The sequence below is a fragment of the Haliotis rufescens genome, unplaced genomic scaffold (genome assembly GCF_023055435.1).
Source record: "Haliotis rufescens isolate VD_foot unplaced genomic scaffold, xgHalRufe1.0.p SCAF_1, whole genome shotgun sequence".
NCBI classification, from domain to species: Eukaryota; Metazoa; Mollusca; class Gastropoda; order Lepetellida; family Haliotidae; genus Haliotis; species Haliotis rufescens.
The window spans coordinates 54,550,179-54,569,363 of record NW_025963779.1 but is presented as its reverse complement, the minus strand read 5'-3'; the positions used below and the strand labels follow the sequence as shown (position 1 = coordinate 54,569,363).

Here is a 19,185-nt window from a genome sequence, read left to right as displayed (position 1 = left end):
AGATCCTGGTTCAGTGAACCACTTATGTACTTATGTGCCTTCAATGCTTGGTTTCTCGTGACATTTACTTTTTATGTTTAATTGTGCATATTCTTCAAAATAAGCGATTTAAAAACTCCATACGAAGCTGAAGATCCGGGGTAGAATAGGTCTTCACCAACCACGCTTGCTGTTAAAAGCGACTATGCTTGTCGTAAGAGGCGACTAAGGGGATCGGGTGGTCAGGCTCGCAGACTTGGTTGATACATGTCATTGATCCCAATTTGCTTGGATCGATGCTCATGATGTCAATCACTGGATTGTCTGGTCCATACGCGATTATTTACAGACCGCCGTCATACAGCAGGAATATTCTTGAGTGCGACGTTAAACAACAACGAACAAACGAACAAAACTATACGAAGCACACGTGTAATAATGAAGTATATAGCACTTTTGACGTCTTACAAACGTTGTTGGGGAACATAATGGTAATGACGTCACAATAGTTATGACACCACAACCTATCATTGTTGACGTCATATGTACAGTTTTTAGCTTTTCATACACATTACAATATAAAGTGTAGTTGATGAAAACGAAATTATAACATTCGTTTGTGGATCATATCGATTACAGGAAACTTGTTTCAAATTCATGTAACCTCACACGCGTACATACACATGTTTGTTTTGTCATATAGAGAGACCATATAATATATATCTGTTATATGGTCTCTGGTTTGGTTTGTTGTTTAACGCCGTACTCAGCAATATCCCGGCGGTCAGTAAATAATCGAGTCTGGACCAGACAACCCATCGATTCACATCATGAGCATCGATCCACGCAATTGGGATACGATGACATATGCATCAACCAAGTCAGGGAGCCTGGCCACCCGATTCCGTTAGTCGCCTCTTACGACAAGCATAGTCGCCTTTTACGGCAAGCATGGGTTGCTGAAGACCTTTTCTAACCGGGATCACATGTCATAGTATGAACAAATCTCAATAAAATCAGATTTTAGTTTTCGCTGCTGTTTAGCGGTAGCGAGAACTAAAGTACTTTAAGATCTGATTTTAATGAGATTGAGTTTGAACGGAAATATTTGCGCTTTTAACGCTGGGCGTAGACAGTCGCCCAGTCTGGCAAACTACTCATACTCGGGATGAGATCAGTCAAACCAGAGATCATGGTCTCTGGTAAAACTGAATCACTCGTAACGAGTTCATACAGCGTTACATATAATTCCGATAACAAGTATAATGAGTCGACGTCATTTAAAAACGAAAACAATTATTCATGAAAGAATATTGTTTTGTTAGCCAATGAAATGAGCTCAGAATATATTATCCGGCGCTCTCATAAACATGGACTCGGCTTTTGCTGGAAAGACGTAGTTGTAACGCAGAACACTGATGAAACAGTCATTCATTTAGACGTCGGATATTTTCATTTTAGTCTGTTATCTTAGTAAGGTAAGTTGCGAATATGCTTCTGACTTATCACCGGAAGAAAGAGCGTCAATTGTCAATTACTATCAGCTTGTCATATCACGTGGTTGAGTTAGTAGTCCGGATTTCGTGCACCTGACGCGATTCACCGAATTGGCCGAAAACAGCAATTACGAGCAGCAAATTTGACCAAAACGGCAATAACATTTTCTGTCGATTAGAAACGAAAACATCAACACGTTTCCATTGCCTGTTTTAATGTTCATATATTATATACATACATGTATTTAGTATCCCGTATGTTTTGGGTAGGTAGAACCCTACAGTGACGAGAAGAAAACAACACTGAACACAATGTATAATTTACGATTTTAATAAGCGTCTCCACATCACCATTGTGCACGAATTTACATATATTTCATTTTAAAACGGAAGGATTTAATGGAAAAAATTCAATAAATTTACGTAGTCTAAAGCACAACAAATAGAATCTAGATCTACAAATTTTGGTATTGATATCCAGCACAAACTGTCCAAACTCAACAATTCGCTTCACAATAATATCATACTGACATTCACTGCATTAATCCCTGTTTCGCATGGATTTATTGATATCATGTCATTGACCAACATACAAACTGTGCATTCTGTTTGTAACTATTATACAGTGAATAAATAGGATTTCTGACAATGTTAGTTTTGATAGATATTATAAACATAAATGATTATTAATAATATTAACTGGGATAAAATATTAACTGGGATAACAAATACCAGAAACAGTTATCCAAGTACTCTTGACAGACCTAGAAAAACACAACAAAATGATGTCTTATCGTCAGCAAGTATGTGGTCTGCATCTCATTCCATTCTCGCAGCATCTCATTCAATACAACCACAGGATAGAGATTTAACATGACTCCATGTTAATAATTTCAACTGTTCACAAATCATATTTCACAAAATATATATTTGTAAGATCATTTTGTCTCCTGGTTAGCAAAATAATTAATATAATATTTTATGTTTTTTTTTGTTTCAGAAGATGGAGGAACTGACTGCAGCACTTGCCACCAGTTTCAGTGTGAGCAAGGAGCTGAACACGACGGCAGCAGAACACCCGCGCTTCTCCCAGTATAAACTCAAACTCAGCCCCTCTGAGAGACAGGAGGCACGCAGGAGGAGGATTTTAGATATTCAAAAAAAGTATATTATTATTGATAGTTTTCCCAATTTATTTATTTTAATGCTAAATTGGTTTGAGATACTTTCCCGCCTTTGGTGTCTGTTGATGTTGATAGGAGGTAAGAAGTGTGTGACTTTGGTCTTATTATGTTTTTATTATCTTGGGTACTTTTTGCACTTTGGTCACTGATCTTCAGCATAATGTGTGTATGGTACATTAGAAAAATGCTTTGTTTCTTTTCTTTATCATATACAAGTTATATTATTTCTCAGGCACAAGCCCTTTCACAAACAAATTTCTTAGATTTTTAATGCTGTATACAATTTTTGCTGAGTGACATTTCTATCATGTTGTGAACTCATCATATGACAATGTCGTGCTTGTTTTTGAAAGTAAAATAACCCTGATGACATCGTAATGTTCCTTCACATCACCTGTGTTTGAAAGGAGTAATGTGGACATTCCACACTTGGCAACAGTTAACTTTTTCTGGAATTTTACTGTATTTCATAAACACAGTGATATAGTTCCTTTCAGGATGATGGTTGTAAAACTGAGATTGAAAATGTTTAGATGGATTTAACTAAAGCAAATAGTCGAATGTTCTTGACACGTGTCATGATGTTTCTACAAACAGAACACTGGTATTAAGAACATATTTGGGTATGGAGTCTAGGGGACTCAAGAATATCTTTTAGAGTCCCAGGTGATTTACTTCTTTAATTTAAACCCAAACTCCAGGATTGAGGGAAGAAAACAGAAATGGAACTTGATTGTATTTCTCTTTAGAATCGTAATGTCAGTTCAATATGATGTTTAGTTTCGAGTGAATTAGTTCTGATTCAAGCAGGGGTAATTTAGCATCGGACAGTGCTTACTTTTTGCATCCATTATGTTTATGCGTCCGGCAAAAGCCTGAATATATGCCATCAAAACTTCTCTAAGCATTTGTTATTTCATGGTTCATTGATATTCTTTAAGAATGTTTCTGTACCTTATCCCATGGCCTTGAAGTAGTCATAATTTCAGAACATGATGTGGTTTGGGTGCATGTGAACAACTGAATGTTTCCATTCTGTTGAAAGACCGTATGTAACCATGACAACAGATATACTCATTGACTTCCTCTTTCCCTGTTGGATTGTCTGCACTTGATCCAGTTTTCAATCTGATACAGCTTAACTTCATATGGGCAACTGAATGTATCCATTTTGTCAAGACCCAGTTGTTTGACTCCCGCTTTTACCATTGGTTTGTCTGCACCGGATCCAGCCCTCACTCACTCTGTGTTTGCATTCTTCTGTTGAAGTTATTTTTGTGATGCTCCCATGTTTTGAATGTGGCAAACAACAAATGATTGCAAAGAGATGAAGGAAGACTCACTTACCAGTCAGTGGCACATCTTTTGTCTCTCTTTGACGCTTTGTCTCTGTGACAAGATTGGGAGAGTTTGCTGGAAATTATCTCTACATTTAATGGACACATGACCTTGAAAACCTGCGTATTTGACACAATTCTCATCCAAGGTACTCCCAATAATATTTTTCGATGGGTCAGATTAGACACAATGTACTTGTATGAGGCAGTATATCAACCCGAGGCAAGATGTCCACTAACCTATATCAAAGCCTAGTTTCCTGAAATTCCAACCATGCCATTTCAAGTTGAAGGATGCAGGCAGTACTAGTTCCCACAAAAACATCCAATGGACTGTGACATAATTGACATTGGATGATCGATCTCAACATGATTATTTACATATTTATCAGCCTATAGTTAGCTGTATGACATTGTTTTTTTGTAGCTAGTATAAACTTATGATAATACCGGTAGTAGTGATGGCTCATGTCCTTCCCGAGACAAGTAACCCACCTATGGCATGGGCCAGGAAATGGGAAGATATTGCTGAAGGAATAAGAACAGACAACCAGTTAATTGCCGATGTGTACAAAATAATGGAGCAACTCCCAAGGGAAGTGAGTGAACATGGATTTAGTGCTGCTCTTCACAAATGAACCCATCTCACTCAATCATTCAGGGGGCACAGGTGGCCCTGTCATCTAAAGTGCCGCGATTCACTGTGCAGAGCTGCGTCCCTATGATTGTGGGTTCGAATCCCGGTTCGCCCTGATTATGTTTCTAGGTTTGTCAGCACCATACATGGGTTTCACCAAAGTGGTAAACGTCCGAGACCTGCATCACTTTGGGCTTTCCTCCCACATTAAGCTAACACGCCGCGATATAACTGTAATACTGTTAAAAACGGTGTTAAACCCAACTCACTCACTGACTCATTAAGGCCTCACTCATTCACTTGCTAATTAACTTGCCATGGCATTCAATGGTGTAGAAATATTATCTTTAGTCAAACACAATCCGTCACGAATTTGTATACACTATGTTCCTCAATCACTGTGAATACATGCACCCACCTTTGTTGTGGTTGCGGACTCGTTAGTTTCAATCTCATTATCATCAGATCTAAGTGCTCTCCTTTGCTAAACAAAGGTCTGAGGACATCCCATCTGGGGTCACGTCAGATCAACCTTTCATCCGACCAGTCAGAGCGTCGCTTACCAGATGCAGAAAGTGACAGTCGTAATGTGTTTCCGAATCATGCATCCTCAAAAAGCTTAGCACAGGGTATTCCAAACAACAGTTACGGGCTGATTCGGTCAAAATCATAGCTATCTCTCGCTTCAGTGGGATAAGCATTTGAAACGGAAGTACTGCCATACAATCTCGACCATCTATTAGACATCCTCGAATATTCTTTTGTTGCAGTTTTCAAATTCTGAATCGATATTTTTCAATGCAATGTATGGAATGGAAGTCGCCAGTTTGAAACCTGTGCCGAAAGCTCCAGAAAGCTGGTTTCCAAATGGCTAATGTTGACTTCTTGTTAGTCATTTCATTGGTTGGTCAAAGTTTGTGAAAGGTTGTTCTGACTTGACCTACAATGGGATGTCCTCAGATTGTTTAGCGGTAGCAAGCACTAACATCTGATCTTAATGAAATTGGGTCATCAGTTTGAACCAACACATCAAGCCCAGGCCTGGTGCCATTGAGATGGAACCAGCTAGTGCTCAGACCAATAAGCTCTCACCTTAAATTCTCACTACCATCAATGTTTCTCACACAACATTGAGATGGAACCAGCTAGTGCTCAGACCAATAAGCTCTCACCTTAGATTCTCACTACCATCAATGTTTCTCACACAACATTGAGAGGGAACCAGCTAGTGCTCAGACCAATAAGCTCTCACCTTAGATTCTCACTACCATCAATGTTTCTCACACAACATTGTGCGCCGTAGCCTTGTGGCATCTTGCTTTGTTTTGCTTTGCTTAGTGTTGGGAAGTAATAGGGGTTACACAAAGTTTACAAAGTTGCACAGAGTTGGGCTCATTTGACTGCCCTGAGTTATGGGCCTTTGTTATGAGCTTACTGACAAGTTATGTGTCACTACTACACTGCATAGCAGCCGTATGTATTCACGGTAGATGGAGGAACATAGTGTATCCAACTCTGTGAAGCATTGATGGTGAATCTTACAACCTCCATGTCACATTCACCATTGTAAACCTTTATCAGTTTTCTAAATAGTCTGCATTTTTTTTGTAAAGTCTGCAGCCATTGCAAGAGGTCTTGTGAGGTCTTGTAAAAAATTCAAAAGTCATTTCCTTTTCATTTTGACCAAAGATTTGGAATTAAATTTAAGTGTATTTTTGTCAACTAAATGGATATGTACATTGTTCTTCACATTAAAGCTGTTGGTCTTCCATCCTGTCTGATTAAGCGGAAACTAGACATCTGGCGGAGCTCCATTTCCTGGCCATGCTTTATGAGTGTTTGCGGTGTTTTGTAGAACAAGGGAGACAACTGATTGTCCAAAGTGTGTCCCAGCAGAAAAGAAGCGCTCTCCCGGTTCAAGAGTTTCACGTTCCCAGAGACGTACTGGGTGAGCTCTGGATCCAGGGACTTGCCACTTGCTTTGTGTCTGTGATCATACCGTACTCCATGTAAATAACACCCTGCCCCTTGTAAACCATCAGGGACATCGCAACGAACACAGTTGTTTACCGATCTGGAACATCCTTGATTATCCTAGGTGTTTTGTCTTCATTCTGTTATACACTACTCAAAAGAAGTTATGACAGATTAACTATAGTAATATGAAAGAATCCGGTGTTCTTTAACTTCTTTTGAGCAGTGTATATTCTGCAAATAACCGGGATCCATTTGCTAACATGTCTTTGAAGTGATGTCTCCAGCTCCATCACACATATCTTTGAGGACAGAATTACTTTCACTCAGGAGAGCATTTGGATTGGATGGTTATTTTTAGCATTGAGCTCTATGAATCGGGCACATAATGAATTTAATGGAGGGTGGGTCCAGGGTATTTACAATAATGTAATGGCATATATAAGTATAACACTGGATAATGGAGGATGGGTCTGGGATGGGCTATGAGCACCCTCATCCTAAGCTGGTCCCGACAGGCATCTTTTGGCCTCTGACTTAAATCCCCATCGCTGATTACATTGATTACGGTATTTATACTTGCTTGTTTTAAAGGTACATGCCCTTTTGTAAAATGAGACATCCTTGCTGTGTTTCTAATTTTGATGCTTGAAGCATAAGTGATTAGGTCACTATTCTTCATGTCAAGGACTCCGAAGTAGAGAATGAATCGGCAAACATTGTGCGTTGACTGGGTGTGTGGCTTTAATAACTTTTACAGTGTTGTAGATGCTTTTGTGTTTTGACACATTAACACCTTCACGAGCATGATTTGGACCAGTTTGTTCACGTACACTTACAGCATGCGTACCCCTTTGGGACCTCAGGGTAGGAGGGGTCATCAGAACTTCATGCTCGTTGTTAGGACAACTGACATTGGGATAGCGTGGCCAGGCTTTGTGACTTTGCTGGTTGTGTGTCATCTCACAGTGTGGGATGTTGATCATGCTGTCAACCACTGCTTCGTCTGGTCCTGATTATTTAATCTGCTGCTGTGATACAGCTGGTGTGTCACTGATTGTGGCATGCAGCTTCAAACACAAACCAACTTGAGTATATGTCTGTAGCTACTGTGTAGCTTCCAGGTCACAGAGTGTGGACATCCAGATCATAGCTGGCTGTCTGCCACTAAGGAGATCATGGCTGTCTGCCTGTCTGCCATAACATGGATCATCGTTGTCTGTCTGCCTCGGCGAGGTCATAGCTGTCTGTCTGTCTGCCACGGCAGAGGTCATAGCTGTCTGTCTGTCTGCCACGGCAGAGGTCATAGCTGTCTGTCTGCCACAGCAGAGGTCATAGCTGTCTGTCTGTCTGCCATGGCAGAGGTCATAGCTGTCTGTCTGTCTGCCAAGGCAGAGGTCATAGCTGTCTGTCTGCCACGGCAGAGGTCATAACTGTCTGTCTGTCTGCCAAGGCAGAGGTCATAGCTGTCTGTCTGCCACGGCAGAGGTCATAGCTGTCTGTCTGTCTGCCACGGCAGAGGTCATAGCTGTCTGTCTGCCACTAAGGAGATCATGGCTGCCATAACATGGATCATCATTGTCCGTCTGTCTAGGATCATAGCTGGTGCCATGACATGGATCATAGCTGGCTGTCTGTCATGGATCATAGATATCTGTCTGTCATGGATCATAGCTGTGTGCCATGACATGGATCATAGCTGGCTGGCTGCCATGACATGGATCATAGCTGGCTGTCTGTCATGGATCATAGATATCTGTCTGTCATGGATCATAGCTGTGTGCCATGACATGGATTATAGCTGGCTGGCTGCCATGACATGGATCAAAGCTGTCTGTCTGTCTGTCATGACATGGATCATAGCTTTCTGTCTGTGTGCCATGACATGGATCATAGCTGTCTGTCTGCCATGACATTAATCATAGCTAGCTGGCTGTCTGCCATGGGATGGGTCGGTTATGACATGGATCAGTTTGCTGTGTCGAATGTGGTATCTCCACAAATTGTCTGTGTGGCCAATTACAGCATTAAACCCTTCCAGCACTTTTTCACTTGTTTTGTTTCTGCAATGCATGTTTTTGCATTTATCTGCAAGTATGGTTGCAGTTATAATTATCAGATGCTCCTCTTTACATTATGAGCACGCAGAGCTTGAAGCTTGGAAATATGGGACACATGTATATATGTCCTATTCTACAGTCAATTGAAGACATAAATAATGACCGGTATCACACATTATATTTTATCTGTAATCTATGACTCCACATAACTAGCACTGTAAAGATTCCGGGGATGAGTAGATCCCCAGTATACCATGCTTGTCTGAAGAGCCAACTAAAGTCGCTCAGACTTGGTGACTTGGCTGATTGTGTGTCATGGTGCCCTGACTGCTTAGATTGTTTCTTGTGCTTTCAGTCAATGGTTGTCTGGTCCAGACTAAATGGCTGACATTTTGTTGACTGGTGTTCAGAACAATCACTTCCTCGCATAACTCACGCTACAGTTAGGCTTCCATATTTGATTGGTTCATCTAATTTCAGCCGAAGGTTTGACTTTTCTAATCATGCCCGGAACCTGACAGAGGGAGTGTGGGACAAGGCCCAAGATGACCAGAAGGCCGAGGAGGAGGAGGCCACTGTGGAGCAGGAGGAGGACATGGAGGTGCAGACGTCACTCCGCAAACCCGGACGCCACTACAAGGACCAGGTGAGATTGGGAAATGTGCTCTTCCATACTCCTGCTTGTGCTGGAGTCTTCATACATGGGGGACCCCTTCGTAAAATATGACCCCAGTACCCCATTACTAGTAGCAAATTTGGGAACTAAGGGTTAGAATTGGTCCCTAGCAACTTTTGCTGGGTGTAAAGGCACCTCAGTGGATTGGGTGGTCATTGATGTGGATTGTTGCTCATTGTATCAGTCAGTGGATTTTCTGGCCATGTAGGTGGAATATTCTGCTGAATGCAGCGGCATTAAACAACACAAACACGCACGCCGTGCCACATCGCGCCATTGCACCACACAGAACTTAATGCATGACTTCATCATTTCTTTAAGACCAAAGGGATCATCATGATATTAAAATCATATTCACTCACTCACTCTTAGAGACAAACAGCCAATGAGTGAGGTGTTTAGTTCCCTCGTCACCAGTTATTGCTGAATTATGGGCATAACAAAATAGTTATTGTATTGTAGCAGGTGACAAAGCTTTCTCTTTTATTTTATTTTGTTATATATAATGGTAAAGCAGGAAGCTGGAAATGGCTGTCTAAGTGAAAATATCCATACACACTTAGGACCATGGTGAAGGTACAGATAATTGTTTCATTGAAGGAGATGTTATTTGATTGGGTAACTCGGGTACTCGGGTCCCGGTTCAGGTGGGTCCTGAGTAGGACCTGGGTACCCACAGGACTACCCGGACCTGTGGTTAGGCGCGTGATATACTTGTTGATGAATTAACAATAAAACTCCATGGTTACACTTCAAATAGCTAATGATCACATTTCTATGCAATCTATGCACTATGCAATCATTCATTCAGACTTTTATATGTATGAGTAACGATAAAGCGTCCATCAACTTCAGTGTATGCATGATCAGATTGTTTTATATGTGTATCTAAATTGTTTTTTCCAGAGCTGCCGTAAAACAATTCCCATTCAGATGTTTTGTACCTAACTCTTGAGACATATAGCGGGTATCCGGATAGTAAAATTGGACCCGCCCCAGCCCTATTTGTAGAATGACGTTTTCTGTGTAGCTGATGTACTCCGAGTGGCTGGTGGAAGTGCCACAGAACTTGGAGAAGGAATGGCTGCTGGTTGTGTGCCCCACTGGAAAGAGGAGATTGGTTATAGCTGCCAAGGTTTGTCCATATAAGGGTTGATAGAGGTAGCCTAGTGGCTAACATGTCCAGCCTGGGTTGATTCCATGGTGCCATCTTTGGTGTTCCTTGACATTATGTTGCCAGAATATTACTGAAAGTAAAACAACATAAAATTCCACACACATTAACTGGACCGATGTTCATGATGCCAATCACTGGATTGTCTGGTCCAGACTCGATTATTTACAGACTGCCATCATATAGCTGGAGTATTGCTGAGTGCGGCGTAAAACAACAAACAAACAAACACACATTAACTTGAATTCATTAAAGTGGAACCCTGTTTGTCCAGACCAAAACTGTCATGAAAACCCTACCTTAAATATTGGGGGCAGTCGGATAGCCTTGGGGTTAAAGCGTTCGCTCGTCACGCCGAAGACCTGGGTTCGATTTCCGACATGGGTACAATGTGTGAAGCCCATATCTGGTGTCCCCCGCTGTGATATTGCTGGAATATTGCTAAAAGCGGCGTAAAACCATACTCTCACTCATTAAAATCAGACCTTAGTTCTCGCTACCGCTTAACAAAGATCTGAAGACATCCCATTAGGGGTCACGTCAGAACGACCTTTCATCCGACCAATCAGTGCGTCGCTTACCAGATTATGAAAGTGACAGTCTGAATGTGATTTTTAATGATGCAATGAAACTTTAACATGGGGTATTCCGAACGATAGTTACGGGTTTAACGACTGAATCCTTACAATCTAGACCATCTATTAGCCATTCCAGAATGTTTTTTGTTCAGGTTTCAAATTTGTAATCAAGAATTTGTCAAAATATGTTTCGAAGCGTAGTCGCCAATTTGAAATTTGTGCTGTAAAGCACGAGAAAGCTGCCTTCTGATTGGTCATTCCATTGGTCGGTCAAAGTTCGCGCAAGGTCGGTCTGACATGACCCGTAATGGGATGTTCTCAGATCTTTGTTTAGCGGTAGCGAGAACTAAGATCTGATTTACATGAGATTGTGCATGACGATGTTTGTTTTATAGTCATCACATGACAGCTGCCATCAGAGGGACAGGTAGCATTAGATCCTAGTGGATGAGGATGATGTTTGGAATGACCGATTGGCTGTTAATCCAATTGTCTGGATAAGTGGGGTTCCTCTGTAAATATATCTCAGACAGGTTGTGCCACCTTAAAGTCATTCTCTGGGTATGGTCGGTATCCATTGCATGCAGTTCAAACAAACTTGGTGTACATGTTTTTAAAAGTTACCTACTGTTTCTGTTAACTCCTGCAGGGACAGACCATTGCGTACTCCAAGGGTGGCTTCAAGTGCATGAATTTTCCCTCTTTTCTCCCAGGGGGCAACAGAGGTCAGGGGGCAAGGGGCATATTTGGAGGTAAGTTAATGTCAAATAACATACCGGTAGATATTCCATAGGGAATCATGGGACAACTGGTCCCTGCTACTGTAGATGGTCTCCCCTTGGGGATCATGGGACAACTGGTCCCTGCTACTGTAGATGGTCTCCCCTTGGGGATCATGGGACAATGGGTCCCTGCTACTGTAGATGGTCTCCCCTTGGGGATCATGGGACAACTGGTCCCTGCTACTGTAGATGGTCTCCCCTTGGATCATGGGACAATGGGTCCCTGCTACTGTAGATGGTCTCCCCTTGGGGATCATGGGACAATTGGTCCCTGCTACTGTAGATGGTCTCCCCATGGGGATCATGGGACAATGGGTCCCTGCTACTGTAGATGGTCTCCCCTTGGGGATCATGGGACATTTGGTCCCTGCTACTGTAGATGGTCTCCCCTTGGGGATCATGGGACAATGGGTCCCTGCTACTGTAGATGGTCTCCCCATGGGGATCATGGGACAACTGGTCCCTGCTACTGTAGATGGTCTCCCCATGGGGATCATGGGACAACTGGTCCCTGCTACTGTAGATGGTCTCCCCTTGGGGATCATGGGACAATGGGTCCCTGCTACTGTAGATGGTCTCCCCTTGGGGATCATGGGACAACTGGTCCCTGCTACTATAGATGGTCTCCCCATGGGGATCATGGGACAATGGGTCCCTGCTACTGTAGATGGTCTCCCCTTGGGGATCATGGGACAACTGGTCCCTGCTACTGTAGATGGTCTCCCCATGGGGATCATGGGACAATGGGTCCCTGCTACTGTAGATGGTCTCCCCTTGGGGATCATGGGACAACTGGTCCCTGCTACTGTAGATGGTCCTCCCTTGGGGATCATTGGACAATGGGTCCCTGCTACTGTAGATGGTCTCCCCATGGGGATCATGGGACAACTGGTCCCTGCTACTGTAGATGGTCTCCCCTTGGGGATCATGGGACAATGGGTCCCTGCTACTGTAGATGGTCTCCCCATGGGGATCATGGGACAACTGGTCCCTGCTACTGTAGATGGTCTCCCCTTGGAGATCATGGGACAACTGGTCCCTGCTACTGTAGATGGTCTCCCCTTGGGAATCATGGGACAACTGGTCCCTGCTACTGTAGATGGTCTCCCCTTGGGAATCATGGGACAACTGGTTCCTGCTACTGTAGATGGTCTCCCCTTGGGGATCATGGGACAATGGGTCCCTGCTACTGTAGATGGTCTCCCCTTGGGGATCATGGGACAACTGGTCCCTGCTACTGTAGATGGTCTCCCCTTGGGGATCATGGGACAACTGGTCCCTGCTACTGTAGATGGTCTCCCCTTGGGGATCATGGGACAATGGGTCCCTGCTACTGTAGATGGTCTCCCCATGGGGATCATGGGACAACTGGTCCCTGCTACTGTAGATGGTCTCCCCATGGGGATCATGGGACAACTGGTCCCTGCTACTGTAGATGGTCTCCCCTTGGGGATCATGGGACAACGGGTCCCTGCTACTGTAGATGGTCTCCCCTTGGGGATCATGGGACAACTGGTCCCTGCTACTGTAGATGGTCTCCCCTTGGGGATCATGGGACAATGGGTCCCTGCTACTGTAGATGGTCCTCCCTTGGGGATCATGGGACAACTGGTTCCTGCTACTGTAGATGGTCTCCCCTTGGGGATCATGGGACAACTGGTCCCTGCTACTGTAGATGGTCTCCCCTTGGGGATCATGGGACAACTGGTCCCTGCTACTGTAGATGGTCTCCCCTTGGGGATCATGGGACAACTGGTCCCTGCTACTGTAGATGGTCTCCCCTTGGGGATCATGGGACAACTGGTCCCTGCTACTGTAGATGGTCTCCCCTTGGGGATCATGGGACAATGGGTCCCTGCTACTGTAGATGGTCTCCCCATGGGGATCATGGGACAACTGGTCCCTGCTACTGTAGATGGTCTCCCCTTGGGGATCATGGGACAACTGGTCCCTGCTACTGTAGATGGTCTCCCCTTGGGGATCATGGGACAATGGGTCCCTGCTACTGTAGATGGTCTCCCCATGGGGATCATGGGACAACTGGTCCCTGCTACTGTAGATGGTCTCCCCTTGGGGATCATGGGACAATGGGTCCCTGCTACTGTAGATGGTCTCCCCATGGGGATCATGAGACAATGGGTCCCTGCTACTGTAGATGGTCTCCCCATGGGGATCATGGGACAACTGGTCCCTGCTACTGTAGATGGTCTCCCCTTGGGGATCATGGGACAACTGGTCCCTGCTACAATATACAATATATCTACAGGCCACCATGATATGGTTGGAATATCACTGAGTACTGGGATTAAACAACATTCACTTACTCTCTCTGGTTCCTCCGAGAGTCAGTTGCAGAAAAAGTCCTCAGTAGATGTTCTTACCTGTAATACATCTTGGTTACTTATACAGATAGCATATGTTTGTTTATGATAACATTTTACCTAAATGACTGTTTCAGAGAGCACGATCCTTGACTGCCTGTACTGTGAGGCGAACAAGACCTACTACGTACTGGACATGATGTACTGGAAGAACATGCCAATCTACGACAGTGAGGTACTTCCCTAGCATACACACATGCCCCTATTGTCTGTGTTAGGGGCAGGTATGGGTGGCCCAGTTTTGGCGTTTGCTTGTCACGCCCAAGGCACATGTTCAGTTACCCACATGGATACAATGTGTTAAGCCCATTTTTGGTGTCCTAAGCCATGATATTGCCGCAATATTGCTAAAAACGGCATTAAACAAACTCTCACTCACTCTTGTTAGGGGCATGATATGGGTTGCTTATCACGCAGAAGGCCCAAGTTTGATTCTCCACATGGATTCTCTGGTGTTACCCGGGGTGATATTGCTGGAATATTACTAAAAGCAGCATAAAACCACTCTCACTCACTCACTCACTCACTCACTCACTCACTCACTCACTCACTCACTCACTCACTCACTGTGTTAGCTTAATGTGGACTGCTACCTATACTGGAGCATATTTTTTTCATCCAAATTAGTCCATTTCTTTTAAGACAGATTGCATTGTATTTGTACTGTCTTATCTGTGTGGTGTAATGTGTTCATTGTTGACAGACTGAGTTCCGCTTCTACTGGATGCATGACAAGCTTCAAGAGACAGAGCTGGTGTCTGTGGTCAGGAAAGCAAATCCAGTGAGTTGATAAATGTTTGTAATAAATAAATGTCATTTTGTTGCACCTGTTACAAACCAAATATGCATGTGCATGAGGTTGAGATTCCAGTACACATTGTTCAGCCGAAGTAATTTCTGTCCTCCTAGGGGGCTGTTTGGTTATTCCACCCACAAGAAGAGAAAGTACACCTCAATGTTATGTTTCAGTACCGGTTCATCCCTCTGCCAAGCTTCCCCTGTACAGCGGCCACCATCTCGAACGCCATCTCTTGTGCCAACTTTGACGTAAGCCATTGTTCCTTACATTGAGGATGTCCTAATAAATACCATGTTGATTGTATTCATGATTGAGAACAAGTGGATATTATTGTTGGATGCACTGACAAGACATAATTAATACCCAGTTCATATTGTATTCAAATTGATGTTTTTCAAAAGGAACCTAATATGTTTTGAAGGAGATGGCGCCATACATTGTTTGATTGCAAGACTGCATTTTAAATTGCAGTCATTATTTTTGTTAGAACACTGCCCATGTATTTGGAAGTATTTTTGTGATGCATGCCATTACAATATACACATTAATGATATAGTCTCCCAGACACTTGTCGCACTTTCAGTATTGTTTTTAAAAAAGACATTCTCATCCCTGTATTTGCACATCTGCACTTTAGCTTTTCTTAATTCTGAATGGTCTCATTGCATCATTATGGAAAACAGTATTATTCAACATCTTCAATTGTTCGTCATCACATGACATTACAATGTCATTTATTGTTCATGTCATCACATGACATTACAAAGTCGTCTATTGTTCATGTCATCACATGACATTACACTGTCATCTATTGTTCATGCCATCACATGACATTACAAAGTCGTCTATTGTTCATGTCATCACATGACATTACAAAGTCTTCTATTGTTCATGTCATCACATGACATTACAATGTCATCTATTGTTCATGTCATCACATGACATTACAAAGTTGTCTATTGTTCATGTCATCTATTGTTCATGTCATCACATGACATTACAATGTCATCTATTGTTCATGTCATCACAAAGTCGTCTATTGTTCATGTCATCACATGACATTACAAAGTTGTCTATTGTTCATGTCATCACATGACATTACAATGTCATCTATTGTTCATGTCATCACATGACATTACACTGTCATCTATTGTTCATGTCATCACATGACATTACAATGTCATCTATTGTTCATGTCATCACATGACATTACAAAGTCGTCTATTGTTCATGTCATCACATGACATTACAAAGTCGTCTATTGTTCATGTCATCACATGACATTACACTGTCATCTATTGTTCATGTCATCACATGACATTACAAAGTCGTCTATTGTTCATGTCATCACATGACATTACAAAGTCGTCTATTGTTCATGTCATCACATGACATTACAATGTGATCTATTGTTCATGTCATCACATGACATTACAAAGTCGTCTATCGTTCATGTCATCACATGACATTACAATGTCATCTATTGTTCATGTCATTACATGACATTACAAAGTCGTCTATTGTTCATGTCATCACATGACATTACAAAGTCGTCTATTGTTCATGTCATCACATGACATTACAATGTCATCTATTGTTCATGTCATCACATGACATTACAGGTTGTACGAGTCGACTAGATGGATAAAGTGGTCTGGCTCGGTGGCTTGGTTGATCGTACAACTGGTTGTCTGGTCCGACTTGATTGTTCACAAACCACTGTCTTATAGCGTCAATATCGCGGAGTGTTCATGAGTGAAACAGCAAACAACATCATGACACAAATTGATGACATTAAGAACCTCATGAATGAATGTTTCCTCCTGGTTATTCTCCAAGTATCCTGAACATCTTTCCAACTTTCAGCTGACTTGCTTGAAATATGAACCTAATTCCTTTTGTACTTGTTTGACAGATTGATGGCCTGTTGTTCTACCACAAGCGCACCCACTACACATTTGGATCCACCCCATTAGTCGTCTGGCTGAAGACATACATGGTGCCTGATGTTCTGAACATCGCTGTCCCCTACAAGGAGGTGGCAAAAGCTCCTCCATCCTACACCAACTACGCCAAACATCTAGACAATGTCAAAAACCAGACGTACGGCTCACCACCCGACAAACCCCGTCCTCAGTCTGCTCAGCGAGGAAGAGGTCGCGGACGAGGCCGAGGTCGTGGAAGAGGTTGCGGTAAGGGGCGAGGCAGTTCAAGGAACGTCAGCAGCATGGATGCAAGCGAAACGGTTGAGGACGATAATGCAGCAGACACCAGCCTCAACTTCGGGAGTGTGAGTCCCGATGACAAGACACCCCAGACGCAGAGAGGTATAATCCAGATGCCTAAAGCTTTTGACTTTGGAACAGCTTCAACAATTCCATTTGTGGGGTCCAGTCTGGAGACATTACCATTAAGTGTTCCGGTCACGGAGACCACGCCTCTGGAGGAGGCAGTAGTTGAGGACAATACTAACACCTCTGCTGAGACATCCTCTCAGGGGATGGAGATGTCTGCTGACAGTGGTCAGCCTGCCGAGCAGGACACTCCGGGGAAAAAGACAAAATCAAAGAAGTTGAAAAATCGGGGTCGCAACAGCAGAATGGATGTGGGGGATGATCAGTGAGCAGGGGAGAAACCAGGGAGTATGGCACCGGTTTCTTCAAGAATCAACTTGTGTTACAAACATTACTAGTCTGAAATGAACTGTGGACTAGCTGGACTGAAGTGTCTACCCCTGGTGGGTTGGAATGGATGCGGAGTGTCTGAAAAGATTGCTGTATGTTTGCTTTAACGTAACTGAGGCCAGGAGCCATTCATTTATACTATCCCACAGCAAAGATTGCCGACCTTCAAACTTCATATGTGAGCTAGGAATGATATAAAACCTCTTTTTTTTACTGTGTAAATCTATGCTGACTATTGTTTAATTGTTAGTTCGAAGTTAGAACTTCCACATATTCCACTGGGCAGGCAGGCAGGCAGGCAGTTATTTCTTATGCTGCCTGGACTTCAGGAGACAATTTTATTTTGTTAAGGTGTTACAACATGTTTTAAGGTATTGCTCATTTGAAATTTAGCAGTGACTGTGAAAGTGGTTACTCTTTTGTTATGTTTACTTCATTTTCTGCTGGGAGTGGAATGAGGCACCATACCTTCACAGTACATTGTGATACTTTGTGCCATGATACATAATTATACGAACAATGGTTTGAACATTAATATAAAAAAGTTTTCTGCTTGAATGCATACGACGTCTCAAGCCACAGTTTCATCAAGTGACTCAATTAACTGAAATGTTTAAGTTGGGCTACTATTTATTTACGTAACCATGCAGTCTGAAATCTGAATTGTTTTTGTTTGTTTGTTGTTTAAAGCCGCACTCAGCAACATTCCAGCTATATGACGGCGGTCTGTAAATAATCGAGTCTGGATCAGACAATCCAGTGATTGACATGAGCATCAATCTACGCAATTGGGATACGATGACATGCATCAGCGAGTCTGACCACCCGATCCCCTTTAGTCGCCTCCTATGACAAGAATAGTCACCTTTTACGGCAAGCATGGTTGCTGAAGAGCTATTCTAACCCGGATCTTCACATGTCATTCACTGGAAGTGCAGTTAGTAATTGCGTTACATTTTATATGGTTTACTTAAGCTGATGTTATCACAAATGTATAATTACATTGTATTTATGTATGTTGATTTCTGCTCTATCTTGTCTACACATCTGATGACATCAAATGATGCTGGTCTTGTCAAGAGTTTAAGACAACTGAAACATCAGGGTTTGAATGCCCGAGTCTGGAGACTGTCCTTCCTCGGAGATAAAACTGACATGCTGTGATATTCCTTGCTGAACCCAATCTCCCTCGGCCATTTGATGGTCATCACTTTAAAGTGTAATACTCAAAGAGGTTAAAGATCACCCCATTAAACATGTTAGAGCATGGATACTGATCGTCTCGATTTTATTTGGATGAACTTCTTTGTGCTGTTACTTGTAAAGTAAAATTAATTTTGTGCTTCGAAATCCTAATTGGTCAACTGAGATGTTTGTTCATTTGTTGAAACACCGCTAGCTTGAACTGCAGTTACAATTCTTTCTTGCAGTAAATAATGTGAAA

At 42.7% G+C, this 19,185-nt stretch overlaps 1 protein-coding gene across 2 annotated transcripts; it reads left to right on the top strand.

The window, feature by feature from the left end:
- The first annotated feature begins 1,141 nt into the window (after window positions 1-1,141).
- LOC124131556 (snurportin-1-like) lies at window positions 1,142-18,519 on the top strand. 2 transcript variants are annotated; one of them, XM_046494880.2, is made up of 10 exons: window positions 1,142-1,457; window positions 2,476-2,639; window positions 6,489-6,581; window positions 9,148-9,313; window positions 10,374-10,478; window positions 11,745-11,847; window positions 14,336-14,433; window positions 14,962-15,039; window positions 15,228-15,305; window positions 16,973-18,519. In XM_046494880.2, the coding sequence occupies exons 2-10, from the start codon at window positions 2,479-2,481 to the stop codon at window positions 17,678-17,680; spliced, it is 1,590 nt and encodes a 529-aa protein (XP_046350836.1). In that variant the 5' UTR covers window positions 1,142-1,457; window positions 2,476-2,478; the 3' UTR covers window positions 17,681-18,519. The 2 variants fall into 2 exon arrangements, with proteins under 2 accessions (XP_046350836.1, XP_046350837.1); XM_046494881.2 differs by lacking the exon at window positions 6,489-6,581.
- The last annotated feature ends 666 nt before the right edge of the window (window positions 18,520-19,185 follow it).

Bases quoted from the DNA above. Each gene is read 5' to 3' on its own strand.
- LOC124131556 (XM_046494880.2), top strand. From the start codon at position 2,479: ATGGAGGAACTGACTGCAGCACTTGCCACCAGTTTCAGTGTGAGCAAG. The intron at 6,582-9,147 runs GTGAGCTCTGGA...ATCTAATTTCAG, and splicing joins CGTTCCCAGAGACGTACTGG to CCGAAGGTTTGACTTTTCTA. The intron at 9,314-10,373 runs GTGAGATTGGGA...TTTTCTGTGTAG, and splicing joins GACGCCACTACAAGGACCAG to CTGATGTACTCCGAGTGGCT.